The sequence below is a fragment of the Chiloscyllium plagiosum genome, chromosome 4 (assembly GCF_004010195.1).
Source record: "Chiloscyllium plagiosum isolate BGI_BamShark_2017 chromosome 4, ASM401019v2, whole genome shotgun sequence".
Classification (NCBI taxonomy): domain Eukaryota; kingdom Metazoa; phylum Chordata; class Chondrichthyes; order Orectolobiformes; family Hemiscylliidae; genus Chiloscyllium; species Chiloscyllium plagiosum.
Genome location: NC_057713.1, coordinates 103,417,115 through 103,440,154, shown reverse-complemented (window position 1 = coordinate 103,440,154; position 23,040 = coordinate 103,417,115). Strand labels below are relative to the sequence as shown.

Here is a 23,040-nt window from a genome sequence, read left to right as displayed (position 1 = left end):
GTCCAGAAATTACGCTGGTCAGACCATATTTAGAATATTGTGAATAGTTTTGGGCCCTGTATCTAAGGAAGCATTGGAAGAGGTCCAGGGGAGGTTGGCAAGAATGATTCCAGGGATTGTAATTTCCCAGAATGGTTCACCCTCTAACAGAGTGACTAGAATCACATTGGTGGCTTGAAGATGAGTAAAAACAGCTTTGGGTGGCTCAGTGGTTAGCACTGCTGCCTCACAGCGCCAGGGACCTGGGTTTGATTCCCGCCTCAGGCGACTGTCTGTGTGGAGTTTGCACATTCTCCCTGTGTCATGTGGGTTTTCTCTGGGTGCTCCGGTTTCCTCTCACAATCCAAAGATGTTCAGGTCAGATGAATTCAGCTTGCTAAATTGCCCATTGTGTTAGGCCCATTTGTCAGGGGTGTATATAGGGTGGAGGAATGGATCTGGGTGGGTTACTCTTTGGAGGGTCGGTGTGGAACTGTTGGGCTGAATGGCCTGTTTCTATATTGTAGGGAATCTAATCTAATCTAATCTAATGAAGAGCTTGTTATATAAAAAGCAGTTGAAGACTGTGGGTCTGCACTCAATTCAGTGAATTTAGAGGAATGAGGGAGGGGAATCTGATTGAAAGTTACAGAATATTGAGAGGACTGGATAGAGTAAACATGGACAGTCAAGTAGGAGAGACTAGGACCTGAGAACACACCCCTGGAGTGAAGAGATGACCTTTTAGAACTGAGATGAAGAGGAATTTCTTCAGCCAGAAGGTGGTTAATCTGTGGAACTTATTGTCACAGAGAACTGTGAAGTCATTGAGTATATTCAAGACAGAGATAGATAGGTTCTTGGTTGGTAAGGGGTTCACAGGTTGAGAAGCATAACAGCCATGATTGAAGAGTGGAACAGACTCGATAGGCCAAAAAGTCTAATTCTACTTCTATGGCTCATACTAAACTTGTTTCAAACTCTACTTCAATGAGAAACTGAAAAGAAGAATTGCACAGATACTGAACATTTAAAATGGAAACAGAACATGCTGGAAAAACTCAACAGGGTACGGCAGTATCTGTAGAGAAAACCAAGCTAAATTTTCAGATCTATGATCTGGTTACACAGAAACAATTTTTTGTTACAGCACAGTAGGAGGCCATTCAGTCCTTGAACTTCTATGTTTTCTCATTGGGCAGTTGAGAGATTGCATGTGGCTTTTTCCACTTCAGAGATATGAGTACTGAAGGGATTAAGCAGTCCAATGCTGGATCTGCACATCCAGTCACAGGTATGTCAGGTGGTATTTGAAGAAGAAGGTGTATGAGATACTTGGTTTTTCACCTGTTCCTTCTGCTATTTGTAGTTGGCTCCCACCTGAGTCAGTTGGAAATATTCAAGTTGGTTGGTACCTTCCAAGATGATTCTCCAGTTTGAATGGTCTTGAGTAAGAGATTGCTGTGAATTGGTGGCAACTTTGGAGACATCCTTGATGTGTTTTCTCAATCACCCCCATCAGTAACAACTTGCCACGATAGAGCTCTGAGAGAGAGTTTATTTTGTAAGGTTTGTGGCAGGATTAGAGATGATGTATCTCACCCAACACAACTGATTGATTGGCAACAGCCAGTGCCTACATGTTGGAGTGGTTGACACTGATTCGAGCATTTATCCTGCCATCATATGTTATAGGTCTACTGGAGATACTGCAAAACAGATTTAGCTAGATGAAACTTGTAAGGCACATTAGAAAAAGATGAGTAATCAAGAAATCTTTTGAAGAAAGGATGAAAGTCAATCTAATAGATGCCATTAAAAATATGAAACATTTTCTCAAAGTGGATATAAAATATTTACGTGTGGGCAATCAAAAGTCAAGAGACCTATTTTTTCCTCTATTCACTCACAGGATGTTGGTTTCGGTGACTGTGCCAGCATTTATTGCCAATCCCTAGTTGCCTTTGAGAAGAAAGTGGTGAATTGCCTTCTTGAACTGCTGCAGTTCTTGGGCGGTAGCTACACCAGCATTGAAATGTTTCACCATATAACATATTTTTGGTTGGCAGATGTCTGGCCTGACAACAGCATCCTGTATGGGAGAGTGCCACTTATGTTACTGCATGGGAGCACACTGAAACTATTACAACTTTTAGTTATGGAAGCTGAATTTATTAGTTTAATTGTAATATCATTTTCTTTCTTTCTCTGCTTTTAGCAATTTATTCTTCCTGCCCATTCAATCAGTCTAGTGCATCCTTCAGACAATGTGAAAGGCTCAAACTACTGGCAGACCGTTCCTGAAGAATTCTGTAATTACACATTGGATGCACTTATTCGTAATCGCTTAGAACTTGAGAATTTCCAGGTATTCCTTCGTGAAAATTTAGCAGGGTAAGTACCTAGATACCATTCTTTAAAATAATACAGTGAAAGTCATTGTAAAAGATCCAAATATTACCAAAGCAAAAATACTGCGAAACTTGAAATCTGAAATAAAATTAACAAATACTGGAAATACTCAGCAGGTCAGAAAGCATCCATGGAAGAGAAAAACAGAATTGAGAACCTGTTAATGTTAACTGTGAATGGAATATTCTATGTCAGTTCAGAGATTTTAGAAGTTTGAGTGGGGAGACCTTGTTGTGAAATGGGGATATCTTCAGTTTATCATTGGTGGATTAGAGTTTTGTAATTAGGATTAGATTACTTACAGTGTGGAAACAGGCCCTTCGGCCCACCAAGTCCACACCAACCCACCGAAGCGCAACCCACCCAGACCCATTCCCCTACATTTACCCCTTCACCTAACACTACAGGCAATTTAGCATGGCCAATTCACCTAACCTGCACATTTTTGGACTGTGGGAGGAAACCGGAGCAAACCCAAGCAGACACGGGGAGAATGTGCAAACTCCACACAGTCAATCACCTGAGGCAGGAATTGAACCCGGGTCTCTGGCGCTGTGAGGCAGCAGTGCTAACCACTGTGCCACCATGCTGCCCAATTACACTCTCAGAATCTTTCAGGTGGGTTAGCATGTCATGAATCTTCACCAACATCCCAGCCTGCTGAAATTATGTTCAAAAATCTTGTTAGTAATAAACAGGAAAGAGCTGATCACGAACCCAAAGTATGTAAACATATATGTATGTAAGTATATATGCACACACACACACACATCTCTATTTATATGTGGTGAGTGCCTGATCAGGTGGACTTCTTCCTTCAAGCTCAAGGAAGTACAAACTGCTTCTGTTATTTGGCTTCTTTATAACCAAACCATTTCTTTGCACAAATGCTTCAAGTTGAGTTGCAGCCTTTCAAACTCAATTCATAAGCCATCTTTGCCGTCTACAGTCTAGCTTCTGGTTAGACCCTTATAGTGGGAGTGGTGAATTCTAATGGAGTGAACAAGACTGTGCAAGTGAGTCAACTACATGGCTGACCTGGGTAGACAATTGGGACTGAAGTCAAAGGGTGTGCAACTCAAACGGCCATCTTCTGTGACTGTGTCCTTGGCCCGTGTAGTCATTTGGTGAAAAGCTACTTGATGTGTACATCCTCCTAGACGTGATGAAAGTTTATTGACCTGATGGAGCATTAACAACTGCATAACTCCTTTTATGTTTTACATGTGAACCTTACAGATATTGACTGCACATGAAGTATTGGATGAGGTGTCTGGCAGCCAATGTCCTGGGTACCAATCCTCTGCAGTGGTATTATACAATGCCAACTTACATTCATAGGAACATAAATATTGAGTAGACAGTGGTGCATATGCTGGCAACGTGCAGCAATTTGTTCATCCTCTTGAGGCTCTGGATCCAGATTCTTTTGAACTGCTTATGGGCACTGGCCCCCACAGCCATAATTGTCCGGACTCTCTGTGTCAATCGATTTAGCCTCATTCATAGAGTCAAAAACTTTACTTCCTTCCTGGGCAATCTTCAAGAGAACTAATAGAGATGCATCGCTGAAGTGTGGCACCATATTTTGCATTTTCTCTGACATCTCCAAGATGGGAGTGGGTGATGCCCCTGGGTTGCAGGGACCAAGTGCTTTCCTGCATGAGAATCCTGGCAAGTTTCAGAACTCCCTGAACATAAAATTTGGCATTTTATCAGTGCATGAACATGTAACGAGTTGGAAAAAAACATAATTGCACAGGAAAAATTGTTTCATCAGTTTTTATGCCCACCTCCCACCTGGCCTGAGAAAAATTCCACCCTTTGTTTCTCCCCCCAGAATTGTGATTCCTATGGCTGAAGAAGGGGTTATAATCCGATACTGAAGTTAACAATCTATTCAAAACTGAAAGAACTGCCAACACAGTAAATTAGAAACAAAAACAGAGGTTAGTGAAAAAGATCGGCAGGTCTGGCAGCATCTGTGAAGATAAATCAAAGTTAAAGTTTCGGGTCTGGAGACCCTTCCTCAAAACATTCTGACCTGCAAAGTTAACTTTGATTTCTCTTCACAGTTGCTGCCAGACCTGCTGAGCTTTTCCAGCAACCTCTGTTTTGTTAACAATCTATTCAATGGTTTCAGCTGATGCAGTGTGAATGGTTGTGAAGCCACAAGGGATAGATCTTTTAGGCAAGAGTTCAGCTTATTGGCAATAGTCTAAACCTGGATGGCCACAGATCACAAGTTGAGCTATTCCCCCAAGTTCCACTTGTGGAGTCAGTGACCACATCTTCCCTGGCCTGTTCTCAAGTGGTTGGACATTCTCCAGATTTTCCATTAAAACCTGGGACTACACTACTCAGGCCAATGAGCAGGTTGAGGTCAGTGATGTTTGCAGTCAAAATGGAGGTGTGTCATTGAGAAGCAAAGCTTTTGTCAGTTTATAGACTGGGAATTATGGCACATTACTGAACCTCCTGATGTCTGCAGGGAAACTATCAAAGAACAACAGCTGACAAATCACTCCCATTGACACAGTACCTCATGCTGATACATGGACATTTGTCTTTCTTTTTATTTCAGTATGGATCTCAAGTGCTGGATGGACATTGAATACTTCAGAAGAATACCTCACAATGAAAAAACTACAAGAGATATTACGTCCAAAGCCATCAAAATCAAGTACTTGAATAGGCAGTACTTCTTTGGACCTAGTAGCCCAGCTTCAAAAGTACAACAAAATGATGTAATTGAAAGTTTTAATATTAGATTAGTCCTTCACACATGACTCAAGCTAGTTCAACCAGATTAGTAAGCTAAAATTGGGTGGCCCAGTGCCTCAGTGGTTAGCACTGCTACCTTACAGCACCAAGGACTCAGGTTCAATCCTAGCCTTGGGCTACTGTGTGGAGTTTGCACAATCTCCCTGTGGCTACGTGGGTTTCTGTCAGGTGCTCTAGTTTCCTCCCTCATTCCAAAGATGTGCAAGTTAGTTGGATTGGCCAATGCTAAATTGTCCCATAGCATCCAGCAGGTTAGGAGGATTAATAATGGTAAATGCAGGGTCATGTGGATAGGGTGTGGGGAGCTGAATGGCCTTATTCTTTGCCTTTAAAAATATTTCTATGTTTCTAACTGGGTCTCTTTTCACTGCAGCATAGGAGATTGAGAGGCTTATAGAAGTTCATAAAATAATGAGGGCTATAGGTAGAGTTAGTTGTCTTTTCCCTAGGATGGGGGATTTCAACACTAGGGAGCACCTTTTTAAGAATAGAGTTTTTTTTTAAAATGAGCGGCAAATCTTTTTCACAGGAATTTCAGGAATTCCTGAAAAAGGGCTTATGCCCGAAACGTCGATTCCCCTGTTCCCTGGATGCTGCCTGACCTGCTGCGCTTTTCCAGCAACATATTTTCAGCTCAGTTGTATATTTTCCCAAGAGTTACCAAGGATTTGTTTGGCAAGTAGCAAGAATCTAATTTCAATGTATTAGCGTGCCCTACATTGTCACTAACATACCATTTCACCAGAGGAAACAGGATCTTGGCAATTAACTTGCTGGGAAAAAGAAGCATGTGCTTTTATATTCATAACTGGTTTAAAGTGGCATGAAGCAGACAAGATAGTCCTCTTGCCAATTTGGACTGCCTTTATTTCATGGAGAGGATTGTTGGATCATCAAGGATGAGAAATTTGCTCCATTGAGCTTGGGCAAGGGATTGGGATATGGTAAACAGAAGGGGAGTGGGTCATGATGGACCTATGAGGGTTTATGGGGGACAAAGGGAGGAAGCTCAGTAATTCAGGAGTTTTAAAAAATGAGGAAATTAAAGAAACTGAAGCAACAGATAAAAAGTATTGTTAAATCTTTAGGGACTAAGATCTGATGAATCGTCAGGACCCAAAGGCCTACATTTGACAATTCTAAAATAGGTAGCTGCAGAGATTAGTAAATGTGATAGCTATGATTTTCCAAAAATTCTTCAATTCCTAAAACGTCCAATTAGACTGGATTTTGACAAATGCCACACCATTTTTGCGAAAGGTGGGAGGAAAATGGGCCAGTTAGCTTAACGTCAATTACTGGAAAGTATTGCAATCTATTATTAAAGAGGTCTTAACAATTTATTAAGAAAAACACAGCATAATGAGAACATGTGAACTTGGTTTTACTGAAAGAAATCCTGTCTGATAAATTGTAAAGACAGTATCTTTTTTATTTTTCTGTATTTTCAATTGTGTATTGAAATGGGAAAAGGACTGTTTTAAAAAAAGATTGTGGAAAGACTAGCTTCATTTTTTAAAAGCAAGTTACTGTGACTAATTGTAAATCATGTTTACATTGCTGCTGTGTTCAAACAGTGGGAGGGGATTGTTTGTACACAGGCAGGCACGATTGGGTAAATACAAAGTAAGATCTGGCTGGCATCAAATAGCTGATTCGTTTATGGAATCTTGACCAATGAAGGATACCAAAGTTATGACGTCAACTGGACAATAGCTATCAGATTGTCTCCTGGTAGCCGTACAGATTGTGGGTATGGACCATACTGGCAGAAGGCTGAAAGCTTCTCAAAGATTATGTGACATGTTTTTCTCTCCAGTAAAAAATACTTAGAACCTGAATAAAGCCAGTTTAATTTCCCTCCCTAATTGTTGTAAGCAGTGGTTTTTAACTAGCAGCGAGGAGACTTTGCAGCTAATATATTAATTGCCCACAACTTCTGTAATGTGGTGAAAGGATCCCAAATAAGCAAGCTTAAAGAACAACAATTGCTGTCAAGCAAAAGGATTGTGTTAGCGAACCCAGCGGATTGGTGCTACTGAGTTTATTTTCCCAGTTTTTCTCTCCATCCATAGCAAGTTTTTGTAAGTCTGTCTCTATCTGTAAGTGTGTATAGGGGAGTTTTATATGGGAGCTAGAGTTTCAATTAGTGAAGATAAATTCCTACAGTTCATAGTTGTTTACTTGTGGTTAAAATCTATTTATTTATAATAAACAATAATTCTTGTTCAGATCAGAAACCTGATCCATGTTTTTCTGTTAGCGTGAGTCCATGTGACAGGTACATTGGGGAATTTTGCATTCTTTGAAATTTATGACTCTGTGAATAATGAAGCTTAATTTCTAGTGTGCTTCCCCAGTGAGGTTTAACAAAATTTACATAGACTGTGCTAATGGAACAATGCGAGGTAGGGAAGAAATGGTCAGCATGGACAAGAGGGGCAAATGGCTCCCTTCCATCCTGTAACATTTTTATGGTTTCTATGGAGGCTGCAAAGAGATATGGACAGGTTAAGTGAATGGAAGGCAAGATGGCAGGTGCATTATAATGTAGATGGGTTGGAAGTTATTCAATTTGATGATAAGTATAGCAAAGTTTTTTTTAAACATAAGGCTTTTTTTGTATTGATATTCAAAGAGCTTTAGGTATGCTCCTGCAAGTGCACAGGAAGTGAATATGCAAGTCGAGCAAGGAATTAGGAAAGCAAATGGCATGGTGCCATTTTATCACATGGGGACTGGAGTACAGGAAAAAATAAATCTTGTTATAATTGTGCAGGGTTTTGCTGAGACCATCAGGAGAATTATGTGCAGTTTTGGCAAGAAAGATAGACTTGCATTCGAGTCAGCACAACAAATGTTCACTAAATTAGTCCCTGGGATGAGAAGGTTGTCCTTGGATGAGAGGTTGAGGAAATTGGGTCTGTATTCTTCAGAGCTTAGAGGAATGAGAGATGATCTTATGTAAGCCATCTTGAATTGCTGTATCTATTTTTAAAGGTCAAATTACTGTTCTTTCTAAAATGTATAATATTATAATTACATAGTTGTGACAATTTACTTTGGAAAACAAAGAAACCACATAAGTGATTTTTCTCTCCAGGTGATGATACTAGCTGGGGGATGGGGCAAGTTGCTCCATGATAAGTTGTCTTCAGATATTCTAATTGAAGTTCAAAAATATGTAAAATTACGCTTGGAAAGAAAATGGCTGCCAATGTTTCTGGCTTCACCAGAGTTTGTTCAGAGGCACCATAAACAGGTATGGCAATCCTACAGTTATAGCAGGCACTGCGTGTAAATAGCATTATCTACATGCTCTATATTGAAAATATAAATTCAGCACTTGCTGTTTTACATATATCATATGTATAAAAAAAACTGTACTGGAATAACTGGGATGAAACTGAAAATGGAGAAAATATTTGATCAGAGACAAATAATGCTTTAATTTCAAGTTGATAACCTTTCATCAGAACTACATAAAAGTTAGAAATGTAATAGAGTTTAAGCAAGTAAGCGGGATGAGTGGGTTAGAAGAAACAGCAAGGAAGAACAAAAGAAGGGATGTCAAGAGTAAATAATAAATTCTGAAGATACACAGTCAAAGAAAGTGATAATTGAACAAGTAAGGAAACAAAAGAAGTGGTTTGAAAATATGTAAATGACAGAATGATGAACAGCTTTCATTTGAGAGCAAAAATGAATTAAAGTAAAAACCTGCAAAGATAAAGGAAACAAGATCATACATAGGTTTTCTGGAGAAGCAGATATTTGTTATATCTGATTTACTTATATGTTTCAATATCTTTTATTTCAAGTTTGCACTTTGAATTGGTCACATATAGATTTTCTGTGCATCTGAAGTTAATAATTAACTTATGTATTTCTGTTACTATGGTGATTTCTGTTAAAACAGTTTTTGATGGTTAAAGGGGCGGTGATTACTTTAGGATTTTATGACGTGGCAGGGTGAATCACTATACTTTAAGGTCTGCTCAAAATGTTTAGAGTTCGGAAGATGTTTGTTAAACTTGATGGAAACACTTAAGAAAGTAAGGTGGTGGTGGGACCCAGGGAGATACTGAGGAAAGAGATCAATCTGAGACTGGTATGTCTGAGGAAAATAGTGAGTCAAACAGTCAGAGCAGGCAGGAACAAAGCAGAGATCAATGTCGCACCAATAAATTAAACTGCATTTATTTCAATGCAAGAGGCCTAACAGGGAAGGCAGATGAACTCAGGGCATGGTTGGGAACATGGGACTGAGATACATTGCAATTACTGAAATATGGCTCAGGGATGGGCAGGACTGGCAGCTTAATGTTCTAGGATATAAATGCTATAGGAAGGATAGAAAGGGAGGCAAGAGAGGAGGTGGAGTAGTGTTTTTCATAAGGGATAGCATTACAGCTGTACTGAGGGAGGATATGTATGGAAATACATCCAGGGACCAAAAGAGAAAATGCTGGAAAATCTCAGCAGGTCTGGCAGCATCTGTAAGGAGAGAAAAGAGCTGATGTTTCGAGTCTAACTGACCCTTTGTCAAAGGCTTTAATACATCCAGGGAGGTTATTTGGGTGGAACTGAGAAATAAGAAAGGGATGATCACCTTATTGGAATTGTATTATAGACCCCCTAACAGTCAGCGGAAAATTGAGAAACAAATTTGTAAGATTTCAGTTATCTGTAAGAATAATAGGGTGGTTATGGTAGGGGATTTTAACTTTCCAAACATAGACTGGGACTGCCACAATGTTAAGGGTTTAGACGGAGAGGAATTTGTTAAGTGTGTACAAGAAAATGTTCTGATTCAGTATGTGGATGTACCTGCAAGAGAAGGTGCAAAACTTGACCTACTCTTGGGAAATAAGGCAGGGCAGGTGACTGAGGTATCAGTGGGGGAGCACTTTGGGGCCAGTGACTATAATTCTATTAGTTTTAAAATAGTGATGGAAAAGGATAGACCAGATCTAACAGTTGAAGTTCTAAATTGGAGGAAGGCTAATTTTGATAGTTTTAGTCAAGAACTTTCAAAAGCTGATTGGGTGCAGATGTTCGCTGATAAAGGGACGGTTGGAAAACGGGAAGCCTTCAAAAATGAGATAACAGGAGTCCAGAGACAATACATTTCTGTTGGGTGAAAGGAAAGGCTGGTATGTGTAGAGAATGCTGGATGACTATAAAAATTGAGGATTTGGTTAAGAAAAAGAAGGAAGCATATGTAAGGTACAGACAGGAGAGATCGAGTGAATCCTTAGAAGAGTATAAAGGCAGTAGGAATATACTAAAGAGGGAAATCAGGACGGCAAAAAGGGGACACGAGATAGCTTTGGCAAATAGAATTAAGGATAATCCAAAGGGTTTTTACAGACACATTAAGGACAAAAGGGTAACTAGAGAGTGAATAGGGCCCCTCAAAGTTCAGCAAGGCATCCTTTGTGTGGGGAGCCGCAGATGGGGGCGATACTAAATGAGTATTTTGCATCAGTGTTTACTGTGGAGAAGGACATGGAAGATATAGGACATGAGGAAATAGATGGTGACATCTTGAAAAATGTCCATATTACGGAGGAGGTGGTGCTGGATTTCTTGAAACTCATAAAGGTGGATTAATCCCAGAACCTGATCGGGTGTACCCTAGAACTCTGTGGGAAGCTAGGGAAGTGATTGCTGAGCCCCTTGCTGAAGTATTTGTATCATCGACAGTCACAGGTGAGGTGCCAGAAGATTGGAGGTTGGCTAACGTGGTGCCATTGTTTAAGAAAAGTGGGAAGGACAAGTCAGGGAACTATAGACCAGTGAGCCTGACGTCAGTGGTGGGCAAGTTGTTGGAGGGAATCCTGAGGGACAGGATTTACACATATTTGGAAAGGCAAGGATCGATTAGGGATAGTCAACATGGCTTTGTGCGTGGGAAATCATGTCTCACAAACTTGATTGAGTTTTTTGAAAAAGTAACAAAAAGCATTGACGAGGACAGAGCGGTAGATGTGATCTATATGGACTTCAGTAAGGCGTTCGTCAAGATTCCCCATGGGAGACTGGTTAGCAAGGATAGATCCCATGAAATAAAGAGAGAACTAGCCATTTGGATACAGAACTGGCTCAAAGTGGAAGACAGAGGTGGTGGTGGAGGGTTGTTTTTCAGACTGGAGGCCTGTGACCAGTGGAGTGCCACAAGGATCGGTCCTGGGTCCACTACTTTTCATTATTTATATAAATGATTTGGATATGAACATAGGAGGCACAGTTAGTAATTTTGCAGATGACACCAAAATTGGAAGTGTAGTGGACAGCAAAGAAGGTTACCTCAGATTACAGCATGATCTTGATCAGATGGGCCAATGGGCTGAGGAGTCGCAGATGGAGTTTAATTTAGATAAACGGAAGATGCTGCATTTTGGGAAAGCAAATCTTAACAGGACTTATACATCTAATGGTAAGGTCCTAGGGAATGTTGCTGAACAAAGAGACCTTGGAATGCAGGTCCATAGTTCCTTGAAAGTAGAGTCACAGGTAGAAAGGATAGTGAAAAATGCGTTTTATTAGTTTGAGCATTGAGTACAGGAGTTAGGAGGTCATGTTGCGGCTGTACCGGACGTTGGTTAGACCAGTTTTGGAATATTGCATGCAATTCTGGTCTCCTTCCTATCAGAAGGATGTTGTGAAATTTGAAAAGGTTCACAAAAGATTTACAATCATGTTGCCAGTGTTGGAGAATTTGAGCTATAGCGAGAAGGTTGAATAGGCTGGGGCTGTTTTCCCTGGAGTGTCGGAGGCTGAGGGATGATCTTGTAGTGGTTTATATTATCATGAGGGGCATGGATAGGATAAATCAACAAAATCTTTTCCCTGGGGTGTGGAGTCCAGAACTAGAGGGCATAGTTTTAGGGTGAGAGGAGAAAGATATAAAAGGGATCTAAGGGCTACTTTTTTCACGCAGAGAGTGGTGTGTATATGGAATGAGGAAGTGGTGGAGGCTGGTACAATTAAAACATTTAAAAGACATCTGGATGGGTATATGAATAGGAAGGGTTTGGAGGGATATGGGCCAATTGTTGGCATGTGGGACTAGATTATGTTGGGATATCTGGTCGGCATGGACAAGTTGGATCGAAGAATTTGTTTCTGTGCTGTACTTCTCTATGACTCTAAAAGAGAGTTTTGTTTCAGTTTTATCTTGAGTAGGGCAGTTTTATGAAATCCTTGCATGGAGAAACATGTCTTGAGCAATCCTCCTGAGAAGGGGACAATATGATAAAATTAGCTTACCTTCGAGTCAGCAGTTAATGATATCCCAGACCAAATGTTGTTGGGATAAAACACTGAAGGGATTACTTGAAGCTGAGTACATTTAAGCTCAGGCATATCAGAGCTGCATAAAGAAGCTATTAGTGTTTTTGGTTGAGAAGTTAAAGTCACAACTACCTTAAACCTATCAAGAAGTCACGAAAGGAATTTTGATGTGTGTATAGTGCAAGGGCTAATATTGGGTACAAAGGATTCTTTTTTAATCTAGTGAAGGAGTGTTTTGGGATTAATGGGAATGTATGTTTTGCTGTGATGTTTCAAACTCTTTGAATTTGGGTTTGAAGCAAATAGATTATCTTCATTGTTGCTTAACAAACTTCTGTTTTATTGTCAAAACAAAATTTGCAACACTGGATACTTCTGTCCAAACCAAAACATAATCCATCAAGCCAGATTTCTATCCAGGATCTGATTTGTCCTGTAATAACAGCTGAGATGATAACATATTACATTGATAACTTTTCGATTTCATGGAACCTGAAACATTGGGCTAAAATTTGCTGATCTCTCATGGGCAGACCTGCATCAGATGGGCAGGGAGAGAAAGTGGGGGATCAGAATTCCAAAATTGTTAACTTATCCATTTTGGCTGTCATTTTGGCTTGTAGGGGAAAGGAGGCAGCTAATGATCTGGTATATATGAAAACTGGCATGGAATCGTCCGCATTGCTGCTGACCTCAATTTTGTGTTTCATTGAGTTTCATGAAACTTTCCACAAGGCAGGTGAAGTTCTTCAGCCTGTATTAATGACATCAGGTCCAAGGACATGAGAACTTTAGGAGGAGGTGGTCTGGAGTCAGAAACATTTCTATATGCAAGTGCAAACATTATGGGTAACTTTGAATGTCATAATCAGATCAGAGAGAAGAAGTGGTGTAATGATAATATCACAGAACAAATAATCCAAACTCCCAGGCTAATAATCTGAGGACAATGGTTCAAATCTCACCATGACAGCTGGTGAAATGTGAAGTTAATTAAATCTGGATATAATGGTGGCACAATGGTGACCATGAAGATACTGTTGATCATTGCAAAATTCTTTCTGGTTTATTCATATCCTTTAGGGAAGCAAATCTGCCATCTTCACCTGGTCTAACATATATGTGACTCTCGAGCCAAAATAAAGTGGTTGACTCTGAAATTACCTCTGAAATAGCTTAGCAAGCCACTCATTTATACCAATCACTATAAAGACTCAACAAAGAAATGAAACTGGACAGTCCACTTGGCTTCAACCTAAGCACTGGAAAAGACAATAGCAGAAATAGCTCTACCAACTCTGCATAATCCTTCTTATTAACATCTGGGGCCAGTGCCAAGATTGGGGGAGCATTCTCACAGACGAGTCAAGAAACCGCCTGACATAGTCATTATCATAAAATCATACCTTACAGACAATGTCCCAGACACTACCATCACCATCCCTGGATATGTCCGATCCCAATGTTACAACAGACCCAGCAAAGATGGCGGCACTATGGCATACAGTCGAGAGGGAGTTGACCTTTAAGTCTTTAATATTAACGCCATGACATTGCATGGTTTCAGATTAAACACGAGCAAGGAAAACGCCTGCTGATTACCACATAGCATTCTTCCTTGACTCATATATCAGTACTCCTCCATGGTGAACAACTTTTGGAGGAAGCATCGAGTTGACAAGGGTATAAGATGTCCTCTGGGTGGGGGATTTCAATGTCTACTGCCAAGAGTACCTTGATAGTAGCACTAATAACTGAGTTAGTGGGACATAGGACATAGCTGTTAGGCTGGGTCTGTGGAAGATGGTGAGCGAACCAATAAGAGGGAAAAACATACTTGACCTCATCCTTACCACTCTGCCAGCTGCAGATGCATCTGTCCATGACATTATTAGTAAGACTGACCACTACACAGTCCTTGTGGAGACAAAGTCCCTCCTTCACATTGAGAATAACCTTGATCATGTTGTGTGTCACTGTCACTGTGCTAAATGAGGCAGACTTCGAAGAGATATAGCAACTCAAGACTGAGCATCCATGAGACACTGAGGGCCACCAACATCAGCAGAAGTATACTCCAACACAATGAAACACTTCATGACTCAGCATATCCCCAGTCAACCATTACCATCAAGCCAGAGGATCAACCTTCATTCAATGGACAGTGTAGGAGGGCATGCCAGAAGCAGCACCGAACATACCTAAAAAAGATGTGTCAACCCAGTGGAGCTACCAAACAGGACTGCTTGTATGCCAAATAGCATAAGCAGCAAGTGAGAGATGGAGCTCAGCAGCATCTGCTCACTGACACCTAGTTTGGGTTCTGTCAGGACCACTCAGCTCCTGATGTCATTCTGACTTTGGTTTAAACATGAAGAAAAGAGCTGAATTCCAGAGGTGCGGTGAGAGTGACAAGGCCGTATTGACTGAGAGAGGCATCGAGGAGCCTTAGCAAAACTGGAATCTATGGTTTCAAGAGGCAAACTCTCTGCTGGTTGGAATCACACCTGGCACATAGGAAGATGGTTGCAGTTGTAGGAGGTCAGTCATTTCAGATCCAGGACATCTCTGCAGGAGTTCCTCAGGGTAGTGTCCTAGGCCCAATCATCTTCAGCTGCTTCAGTGACTTTCTCTCCACCATAAGTTCAGAAGTGGGAATGTTCACCAATGCCTACACTATGGGCTATTTAGCATGGCCAATTCACTTAACCTGCACCTCTTTGGACTGTGAGAGGAAACTGGAGCACTTGGAGTGTTGCTATTCAAAAGCCTTCTTGCTACACTGGTGATTTTTCAAGGATCACAATTTCTTAAAGGAACTTGCAACCTATCCAATAGGTTTTCTTCCCCTCTGCTTCTCCTCAGCTGAGTAGTCATTGCTGAACTCCTCTCTGAGCCCAGGTTATACTGGCAAGTTGTGATTGGAGAAGATGCAGCTGCTGAGACAGCACCTTTGATTGGTCAAGCATCTCAGTTTTTCCCTCTTTCACTGTTTCCAGTCACCACAGTCCACTGACTTTCTCCTCTCAGAAGCTTTTCAGTTTAAAGTTGACAGATTTCTAAAGAAATACTGACAGTTGCTGAGAACAGTTTCCTGACTGGCCAATTTAGAAAAAGAAAAAGATCAGTCACTGACTGAGTTTCTCGTGTAAAGCTGTTTCTGGTCAGTGAAGCTAAAGACAATTGCAACTGTCAGTTTTATTGATTAGAGAAGCCCAAATGTTCACATTTGGGTCAGCATTCCTAGCTTTGACCCAGATCAGACAAAAAGTTTACAGTTTTCATTTGGCAGACTTCCAGGCCAGGAGTCTTCCAAGCTGAAGCAGTGCGATTTAGTTTTTATTTATCTACAGGATGTGGATGACGCAGGCTGTGTCAGCACCTATCGTTCACTCCTTGTTTCCTCCCAAGAAGGTCTTCCAAGCTGTCTCCTCACTGGAATCTATTTGGTGTGGGCACACCAATAGCGCCACCTGTGAGGGAGTTCCATGAGTCTAACCCAGACCCCCAAACCAGGATGGTGAGTGAACTGGAGGGTAATCTGTGAGAACTGGTGCCCCACACATCCGCCACCTTCTAACCCTCCCATCAATAGTGGCCATGGGCCAAAATGCACCTTCCAAGTAGCTTTGATGAACCTCAGTCAGTCCAGCCCACGAATCAAAGCAGGCAGTAGCGGACTGAACCATCACCATCCCTAGGTATGTCCTGTTCCATTGGTAGAATGGACCCAGCGGAGGTGACAGAAGAATACAGCCAGGAAATCTCATGGCATTGAACATGGGCAAGGACACTTGCTGCTGATTGCCACTATCCTTCACCACTTGAGCTTCTTCTCATCGGTCTACCTATTGTAGATGTGTCTATTCACGATTATAATTCAGAGTGCCTATTGCACACCATTTCCAATGCACAAATCAGGAGTCTGATGAAATGCACACTGTTCACTTTGTTTCTGTCTTCACTGCTCACCTTGAGAATTTGTATAGCATTTTCTGTTTGATTTCATATTTCCAGCACTTTGGTTTTGGATTTGAGATCTTTGTAAAATATTGAACCTAAATGTCACTAAATTTAAAATGAAAAATTATATGCCCAAAGGACAAATAATATGAGAAGTGGTGCATTTTGTGAATAAGAATGAAGAAACTAATTATAGCAGACTATAAAAATCTAAATTGAGTAGAGAAATAAGATGAGCTCAAGGTATAGATAGCATATATATCTGAAAGTGAGGTTACATGTTAAAAGAAAACATCAGGTCAGCATTTATTTCCCATTCTTAATTCCCCTGGTAATGGCCATGGTTAGCTGCCACCTTAACTGCTGCAATCGTGGGAATGTCAGAGCGTTGTCACTGCTGTTAGGAAGGGAGTCCAACAGTTTGACCGAATGCCAGTGAAGGAATGGCAATATACTTCCAAGTCAGGATGGTAGGTGGCTTTGAGGAGATCTTGCTGGGTGGTGAGTGCTCTGATGCTGACCTTACAGATGGTAAAGTTGGAAGCTGCCGATGGAGGATGCCTAATGAGTTGCTGCATCTTGTAGATGGTAAATGTTGCTGCCAATGTGTATTGGTCTTGAAGGAACTGAACTTTGAAGGTGGGGGTGGGGTGCTAATGAAGTGAACTACTTTGTCCAAGATGGTGTCAAGCTTCTTGAATGTTGTTGGAACTGCATTCATCCACACAAAAGAAAATTATTCCATCTCACTCCTTCCTTGTGCCATGGAGATAGTGTACAGGCTTTGGGGAATCAGCAGCTGAGTCACATGCTGCAGAATTCATAGCCTCTGACCTGCTTTTGTGGCTACATTTGGTAAGTCCAGTTCAGTTTCTGGTCAACGATAACTCCCAGGATGCTAATAGTAAATGATTCAGCAGTGGTAATTGCCATGAATGTCAGGGATGATAGTTGGATTGTCTCTTGTTGGAGATGGTCATTGTGTGGTGTGAATTTTACTTAATTGGTATTTTCAGCCCAAACTTGAATGTATTCAAGGTCTTGGTGTCTAGGGACTTGGAGTGCTTCAGTAACTAAGGAGTGACACATGTTGCTGAATGTTATGCAATCACCAGTAAACATTCTGACCAATGACCTTATGATGGAGGGAACATGACTGATGAAGCACCAAAGGATACTTGGTTCTAGAACACAATCCAGAAGAGCTTTTTCAGTGACGTCTTGACATGTCAGTTTTCTAACTGTTAATTGGAAAGACAATTTTTCATTAAAATTATCAGTCTCTATGGAGATCATAAAGTGACTCTCCAACACTATTACTTAAAGCAGGATGTGCCAATTATTCTTGGCAGTTATGTGCATTATTACTGGTGCCATCACCACACCATGCTCATTCATAGCAGCAGGCAAGATATCACCTTCCTTCTCCTGAGTTCCATCCCTGCTATGACTCAACATTATGGTCGAAAGTGCAGTGCTGGAAAAGCACAGCTGGTCAGGTAGCATCCGAGGAGCAGGAGAATCGACATTCTGGGCATAAGCCCTTCATCTGGAATGAAACTTATGGGTCGGGGCTGAAAGATAAGTGGGAGGGGGTGAGGTTTGGGGGAAGGTAGCTGAGAAAATGATAGATGGATGAAGGTGAGGGAGAAGGTGATAGGTCAGAGAGGTGAATGATGGACAGGTCCGGAAGGCGGTATCGTGTTGGAGGCTTCAGACTGGGATAATGTGGGGGGAGAGGAAATGAGGAAGCTGTTGAAATCGACATTAATCCCAAGATCCCAAGGCGGAATATGAGGCGTTCCTCCTCCAGGCATTTGGTGGTGACAGTTTGGCAGTGGAGGAGGCCCAAAACCTGCATGTCCTTGACAGAGTGGGAGGGGGTGTTGAAGTGTTCAGCTACGGAACAGTGAGGTTGGTGGGTGCAGGTGTCACAGAGATGTTCTCTGAAATGATCAGCAAAAAGGCCTCCTGTCTCCCCATTGTAGAGGAGACCACACCAGATGTAATGGATGCAGTAGATGATATTGGTAGAGATACAGGTAGATTTCTGACGGATAGGGAAGGATTTCTTGGGGTCTTGGAAGGAGGTGAGGGGAGTGGCGTGTGCACAGGGTTTGCACTTCCTGCAGTGGCAGGGAAAGGTGCCAGGATTGGGATGTGGGCTGGAGGGGGGGGTGTGAACATGACGAGGGAGTCACAGACCGAATGGTCTTTTCGGAACACTGATAGGGGTGGGGAGGGAAATATATCTCTGGTGGTGGGGTCTGTTTGGAGATGGCGGAAGTGGCAGAGGATGATGTGTTGTATGCGGAGGTTGGTGGGGTGGAAGGTGAGAACCAGAGGGGTTCTGTCCTTTTTGCATTGGGAGGGATGGGGTTCAAGGGCGGTGGTGCGTGAAGTGGAGGAGATGCGGTGGAGGGCATCATCAACCATGTGGGAAGGGAAGTTACAATCGTGGAAGAAGGAGGCCATCTGGAACTTTCTGAGGTGGAATTGGTCATCCTGGGAATAGATGCAGCAGAGGCGGAGGATTTGGGAATTAGGGAAGGCGTTTTTACAGGAGGTAGGGTGAGAGGAGGTGTAGTCTAGGTGGCTGTGGGAGTTGGTGGGCTTATAGTATCTGTCTGTGGTTAGTCGGTCGCCAGAGATGGTGACGGAGAGGTCCAGGAAGGGGAGGAAGGTTTCCAAGATGGTCCAGGTGAATTTGAGGTTGGGGCGGAAGGTGTTGGTGAAGTTGGTGAACTATTCAACCTCCTCATGGGAATACGAAGCAGCACCAAAAAACTCATCGATGTAGCGGACGAACAGGTGGGGGGTGGTGCCGGTGTCACTTGGAAAGATGGATGGTTCCACATATCCGACAAACAGGCAGGTACAGCTGGGTTCCATTTGGGTGCCCATGGCTACCTTTTTGGTTTGGAGGAAGTGGGAGGATTGGAAGGAGTTGTTGAGGGTGAGGACCAGTTCAGCCAGGTAGATGAGGGTGTCGGTGGAAGGGTACTGGTTGGGATGGCGTGAGAGGAAGAAACTGAGGGCTTGCAGACCTTCATCATGGCTGATCAATGTGTACAGGGACAGGATGTCCATGGTGAAGATGAAGCGTTGGACTCAACATTATGTAAGGCACAGCAAACAATAATCATTCTGGATACCCTGGCAGGTGCATGTTGAAGGTTATCCCCAGATCAGTCTGGAAATGTGAATTGTGTCTTCAGGATCTCGTCTGTTTTCTATGTATTTACAACTCTAGTATTCATGTGGCTGCTGTTGTGCTTTTCCTGGATTTAGTCTCTTCAATGGTGTTACCATGCACAACTCTGCCTCAAGTTGTGAATATTACAAGATTTGACTAACGTTGGATGAATGCATCACAGCAGCTCATGGGAATCTCTTTGGATAACAGATTGTGAACCTTTATAATTATCACCAAAGTAGGACACAATGACAATATTGGAGGTGATCTCAATATAGTATCTGTTCACAGATTTTTATATCAGAGATGTCAGAAAGACAAAGCCATTTTAATGTGTTAAGAATGCATTACATATTTATGAACTCTTGATAATTCAGACATTTCTGCATTAAAGAACCTTTGTCATGTGACTGAAACAAACATCAAAAGGTGAGGAGAATTGTGGATTATCTGAAGTTTACTGGAAAAACAAATAATACTGAGAAAAAGAGTCCAATAAAGTTTCAAAAGGAGATACAAAGTAGATTATACACCTTTTTATTGCTGGACAAACAGATTTGATAAATCCAAGGATAAATCCTTGCAACAACCGTTGTCTGAGGTTGCTTTGTGTTTTCATAAACCTGAATATAAATAGTTGGAGCAGCTTGCAGAGAAAGCAAGGCTCCCTATATCTCTCAGTCAATAAGAGATAAAGTAAAACCCACTAAAGGATCTTTGAGGAAACTATTTGTGAAACCTGAGCACGTTTCAAATATCGGGTTCCAAATTGTCTGAATCTGAAATCTGGTCTGAAGATCTTCTTTGAGAGGTCAACCTATTCTATTCTCTGAATTCATATTCTTCACCCACAGGTGTGTTGTTCCTTTTTTGCCTTTTTTCCCAAACCCATAATATTTCTGCAGAGATGCACTGTCTTGGTTTGAGTATCTTATTCTGCATAGTAATTTAGCTGTAGCTTAATGAATGATTTGCTGATGAAGTCCAACTTGAAGCCATATGGGTGACATTACTGAATAATTGGAGGTATGTTTACTGTAACTACCCACAAAATGGTGTTGAAATCCAAGAGTCTATGCAAACCAAAGGAAAAAAAAGCATCTTACTCTGCCGACTTTGCATACCATATCAGCCATTTCATTTTATAAAAGTTATTGCATCATTCTCTTTCGATCCAATTTGCCAAGATTTGAACTTTGTTTCAGTGTGAGTAACATGCAGACTGCACCATTGATGTGTGACTTTACTCACACCCACATATGCTTCTCATTCCCTTTATGCTTTACTGTCTCTGTGGCTTCTATGACTGTATAGCCTCCCCCTCTTTGCTCAGTTTCCCTTAACATAACTATTTATGTCCCCACTTTATCCCCAGAGCATATGATTTTGGACATTTTTATGCTTTTGTTGCCCTACACCATTCTCAGGTAGAGTCCAGAGTGACTTGTGACCTGTTTGAAATCTCTTTCCCATCCCCTTCTGGAACTCTCAGTCCTCTCGTAATCACAATGAAGTCATACCCTATTATCCCTATTTGCCCACTCTCACTGCCATATTCCTTCAGCTGCCCAGTGAAATACAGCCTATCCCCAATAGTACACTTTCCATAGGACACCATGACCTACACCCCCCCGAACCATCTGGCAAGACAGTGCCAACTGACAACATTGCAAATCCCCAGATTGATGTCCCAACAGCACCTCAACTGACTGACCTATAATCCCTAGAATGCTTGCGCTTGGCCTAATTCTCAGACTATAAGAACACAAATAGCAAATTGTGGTCAGAGCAAGCACCTGACTGACCGTGGCCAAACCCCCTGGACTGGAATAGGATGAGCCACTTGACTGATTGTGGTGATATCCCCGAAATGACTGTAATTTCCCTTCACCCACTAAGGTCTGCTCCCCTTTAGGCTTTTATTCACAGCCATTTGCTTGAGGCAAATGCACAGGGTTTGCCACTTCAGCTGCTATCACATTCTGTAGCTCTAGCTTTAATGTAGCATGACGCTACACAGTGGCATGCACACTCCCATGTGACTGATAAGAGTGATCAGTCCCCCCTACTGATGCAGGCTGCTTGTCATTCTTATTGCTCGCATATGCAAGACAAGTCACAAAGTTTGCTATCCTGTATTTACACAGTGAGGACCCTAGTTTCATGGTGAAGGAGAAGAGAGATTAGGAGTAACATATAAATAGGATTAATTGTGTCTTTAAAGGAGATGGAAATGCATGGAAATCAGGGGGTCACCACTCAAAGCCAAAGTTTTGAAGTCACCATTGAGAAGAAAATTGTGAAAACGTTTCTCAATGTCAAGAAGCAGATTTTTCATTCATCCTGTACTTTCCCAACTTAATCACCATTACTCACTCCAAATCCAAGGAGAGCATTCCACCTGTGGAGTCAATCATATGATACATGTACGTCTGACATTGGTTACAATTACACAATTACATTATATTACGTAAATTGATAAAAATGCTTTGGTTACTTGATCATAATAACTAAAACTAAATAGTAAACATATCCCTTCATTGTGGACAGGCTTCAGGAAATCACCATAGAATTCCCAGCCTCTGACCTGCCCTTGTAATACTACAGTATTTATATAGCCAATCCAGTTCAGATTAGGGGAGGCAATCTTACTTGTCTGCTAACATTTGATAATAAACCAACAGGATTGTGATGGACTCTGAAATACCTTATGAAATGGCCCAGCAGGCCGCTCTGTTACATGTAACTGCCATGAAGACTAAGAAGTCATAAATTCTGACAGACTATCTGGCATCAACCTTGAAACTGAAAATGACAAAGACAAAACCATCCCTGTCAATCCTGCAACGGCCACCTCACAAGCACATGAACATATGAATTAACATCAAGAGTAGGCCAACTAGCCCCACAAACCAGCTCTATTAATTAATAAGATCATGCTGACAAGATTGATTCACATTCCCGCCTACCCATGATAACCTTTCTCTGCTTCCACTGCCTTTTGAGGAGGCAAGTTCTAAACACTAGGACATGTGGATGCATTGACTTCCAGAAGTCGCTGCCAAGCACTAACGCTGAGGTCTGCATAACAGCAGGAAACATTAGAGGGAATGTAACCTGCAGGGTAAACCTTTCTCATCTCTGTCTTAAACAGGTGAGTCAATAGTTTTAAACAGTCACCTCAGCCTCTAATATCAGGTTTCAATCTTATGTGGCTATTTGTCCACCAAGCTGTATTGAATTCCAAGTTACAATATTTATGGATTCATCAATTGATTCCAAAGAGGTACTCTCTCCTTTGGCTAACTTATTGTTTGCCTCATAAACATTGCTGGCACTTACAATCTAAGTCCTTTTCAGTTTGATAGCCACAACCACCTGCAGGTCCCATTGGACTCACTCATCCT

General features: G+C 41.6%; 1 protein-coding gene across 1 annotated transcript in view; it reads left to right on the top strand.

Annotated features, from left to right (window-relative positions):
* Positions 1-23,040, top strand: part of LOC122549508 (regulator of G-protein signaling 22-like) — a 119,433-nt gene that overhangs the window by 74,456 nt on the left and 21,937 nt on the right. The window contains exons 15-17 of the mRNA XM_043689367.1: positions 2,198-2,373; positions 4,976-5,138; positions 8,279-8,437. Coding sequence (XP_043545302.1) covers positions 2,198-2,373; positions 4,976-5,138; positions 8,279-8,437 — 498 coding nt within the window. The remainder of the gene's footprint in view (positions 1-2,197; positions 2,374-4,975; positions 5,139-8,278; positions 8,438-23,040) is intronic.